Here is a 3,590-nt window from a genome sequence, read left to right on the forward strand (position 1 = left end):
GCATTTCCTCTTATCCTTGTGAGGTCTCATAAAATAAAGTACCATTGAAGTACTGGGGACTGTTTAGTCAACGACATCCTTCCTAAACCGTGATCCTCTGCTATATTATTTTCGGACATGAGGCAGCGAACTGGCAGGTAAAAGGCTTATCGCTGTTTCGTCCGTTTTTACGTTCTGAGTTCAAATTTCGCAGAGGTCGACTTTGCCTTTCATCTTTTCAGGGTTGATAAAATAAATGATCGTTGAGCACTAGGGTCAATGTAAACGATTTACCCCTCCCTCCCCCGAAATTGCTGGCCTTGTTCCGTAATTTGGAGCAAAATCATTTTCGGACATATGGTGATGAGCTGTAGAATCCTTAGTACGCCGGATAAAGTGCTTAGCAGCAATTCGACCGTTTTTAAGTATCTGAGTTTAAATCCACCAAGGCCGACTTTCATGGTCGATAAAATAAGTACCACTTGAGCACTGGAGTCGATGTAATTGGCTATCTCCCTCTCCCGAACTTTTGGAAACCAATATTTTTTTTCGGACATGCTTCATTTTTATTCGACCTCTTTATTGGTAACTTAGTCTTCGCCGTACTTGCCGAAGTAGTGATGAGAGAAGCTCTAGAGAGATGTACATACAATGTTGTACATTAATAGGCGTGGAAAAACTAGAATTGTTTAGAGAATATATTACAAAGAGACACCGTACGTGTGTATTTTGAATGTAGTTTTATCAAAGACTCCTTTCTTTTGTATAAGAAAAATACTTATGCGTTTCTATTTCACGTTAACGAAACTACTGATAAGAATCTTCTTATTCATTAATCTGATAAAAACAAAAAGGAGTTAGTCTAGCTTCTTATAGCAGTTATAAGATTTCACTATTGCGAGTGTCGGCAATAGCTTCGAGGCCTAAAGGGTTCCTAGAAAATATACCAGAATATAAAGGAAAAAAGAAACAAAACGAAACAAAAATTACGCAAAAAAATATCCGCAAATAAAATAAAGAGAAGACAAACATTCACTCACATATTTATATTTATTTGAAGAAAAACTTTGGTATTTTTGACACAGTTTCTAAAACGAAGACTTTTAAAACTTGATAATGAAGAAATCCTTTTTCGACTGTTGATCCTCTCTTTCTTCAATATTTATAATGTTTGGAAGACATTTTAAAAGCTTTTTCCGTTTTCTTTCTTTTATTTCTTTGTATTCTTTTGCAAAATTGTCTTCGTCATCATGTACTGAATTGATTTTTTCCGGCATTTCATACTTATAAATTATCAAAGTTTCCTCATTAAAATTATCCTTGTCTTTTATGTGTTCACATAATCTTTTGCTTTTTATTTTTTTTAAATATTTTTCTCTTTTGAAAGGTATTTTGATTTTTTTTTGCTTAATATCTATTTAAAAATTACCTATTAGACAATTCAATCAAATGAATTACGAATATTGTTGAATAAAGTTGTGGTATAATACGTATCACAAAAAAAAAAGAACACTAATAAATCAGTCCCAATGTTCACCGATGTGTGCTTTCGCAGATATCACCAGATGTCGTCTGCTAGATCCGAGCTTCGTAAAAATTCAAAGGGCAAGCTATAAGAATTGTTTATCGCAAAACATTCATACATAATATTAAAAAAGGACTTTTTTTCAAACAAAATGTATTACGACTAAAGTTCCGACGTTTTCACTGAAATAATTATTGAACAATTCTCAGTGTTTTTTTCGTTCAGTGAATATTTTTTTTACATCACTTCCAGTCAGATTTGTTTTTGTTTTTTCGCATTTTTTAGCTCTTTTTTTTTTTGACACAAGATTTATTTTACATGATTACGATAATGCTGTGGATGATAATGGTGACGGATGTTGATATTCATGTTTATGATGATGAAAATGATGATGAAGGTATCGACAACGATGAGGATAACAATAAAAACACCAAAACAAACCACAGCACATTTTCAAGCCGCACAGAGCTAGGCTTGATAGTGCAATGAAAAGCATGTAATAGTAATAAGACTACTGAATAATAATAATGATGATAATAACAATAATAATAATAATAGTAATAATAATAATAATAATAATAATAATAATAATAATAATAATAATAATAATAGTAATAATAATTGGGGAATAGGCTCGGGTATATAAAATAATAATAATGATGATAATAATGGTATCATATTTTGGCACAAGGCCAGCAATTCTAGGAGAGGTTTGAAGTCGATTACATCAACTAGTACTTATTTTATCGAGTTCAAAGAGATGAAAGGCAAAAATTGACCTCGGCGGGATTTGAACTCAGAACGTAAAGACAGAAGAAGTGCCGCAAAGCAGTTAAACCAGCGTAATAGTAATGGTAATAATAATAATAATGATAATAATAATAATAGCAATAATAATAATAGAATGCCCAGTAGAGCTCCTACAGAAAGTTTACCTCTTAGGGGCAGCAAGAATTGTCAGGAGGGTCCTAAGCACTTGAAAGACAGCTGAAGACATGTGGATACCTAAGATTACAGGTAGTAACCCGCTACACACATAAATCTTATTAATTAAACCAAACCCGAGCTTTGTCTCTATAATAATAATAATAATAATAATAATAATAATAATCCTTTCTACTATAGGCACAAGGCCTGGAATTTGAGGAGAAGAAGTTAGTCGATCACATCGACCCCAGTACTTGACTGGTACTTAATTTATCAACCCTGAGAGGATGAAAGGCAAAGTCGACCTCGGCGGAATTTGAACTCAGAACGTAGCGACGGGCGAAATACCGCTAAGCATTTCACCCGGTGCGCTAACGATTCTGCCGGCTCGTCGCCTTAGTCATAGTAATAATAATAATAATAATAATAATAACAATAATAATAGTAATAATAATAATAATAATAATAATAACAACAACAATAATGTTTATAATTTCCAACATAGGTAGAAGGTCAGATATTAGTTGTGGTGTGGGTAGAATATAGTCGATGATATTGACCTCATTACATAACAAGTACTTTATTTTATCGCCTCCTCATCGCGGAAGAGTAAAAAGCAAAAGAGGACCTTGAATAATAGCATCTTTTCTGTTTTCTTTTCTTAAAAAAAAAAAGAGTGAAAGCAGTAAAGCCTGCTTGAAATAATGTTAAGTTAATTGTGAAGGGATACAACACAACGTTAGCTGCTGGGTACGAATTCATCATAGGCGCCCTATGTACCAGGAGGTTTACTATCTTAAACGCTGTGTTATGTATAGCAACAACAACAACAACGACAAGAACAACAACAACAACAAAAATATGCAACAAGAACATCAGAAAACAATAAAGCAATTTAGCTAGACTATCGTATGATAGTAATGTTCTTGATGATGATGATGATGATGAATATGATGATGATAAGACGAAGAACAATACAAAATCAACAAAAAATAAAACAAAAAAATCTAACTTTTTTGTATTTCAAAGTATTTTTTCTTTGTGTGTGTGTGTATGTGTGTGCGTGTGTGTGTGTGCGTGCGTGTGTGTGTGAGTGAGTGTCTGTGTGCTTTTGTATGTGTTTTTGAATGAGAATGCATGCGACAGATTGCATATATAT

The 3,590-nt window shown here is 33.0% G+C and overlaps 1 protein-coding gene across 1 annotated transcript in view; it reads right to left on the minus strand.

The window, feature by feature from the left end:
- Positions 1 to 1,010: 1,010 nt before the first annotated feature.
- LOC106872636 (thrombospondin type-1 domain-containing protein 4) overlaps positions 1,011 to 3,590 on the minus strand; it is a 56,624-nt gene continuing 54,044 nt past the window's right edge. The window contains exon 11 of the mRNA XM_014919696.1: positions 1,011 to 1,565. Within this exon, the coding sequence (XP_014775182.1) occupies positions 1,555 to 1,565 (11 nt within the window). The 3' untranslated portion in view covers positions 1,011 to 1,554. The remainder of the gene's footprint in view (positions 1,566 to 3,590) is intronic.

Source organism: Octopus bimaculoides, chromosome 12 (genome assembly GCF_001194135.2).
Source record: "Octopus bimaculoides isolate UCB-OBI-ISO-001 chromosome 12, ASM119413v2, whole genome shotgun sequence".
Classification (NCBI taxonomy): domain Eukaryota; kingdom Metazoa; phylum Mollusca; class Cephalopoda; order Octopoda; family Octopodidae; genus Octopus; species Octopus bimaculoides.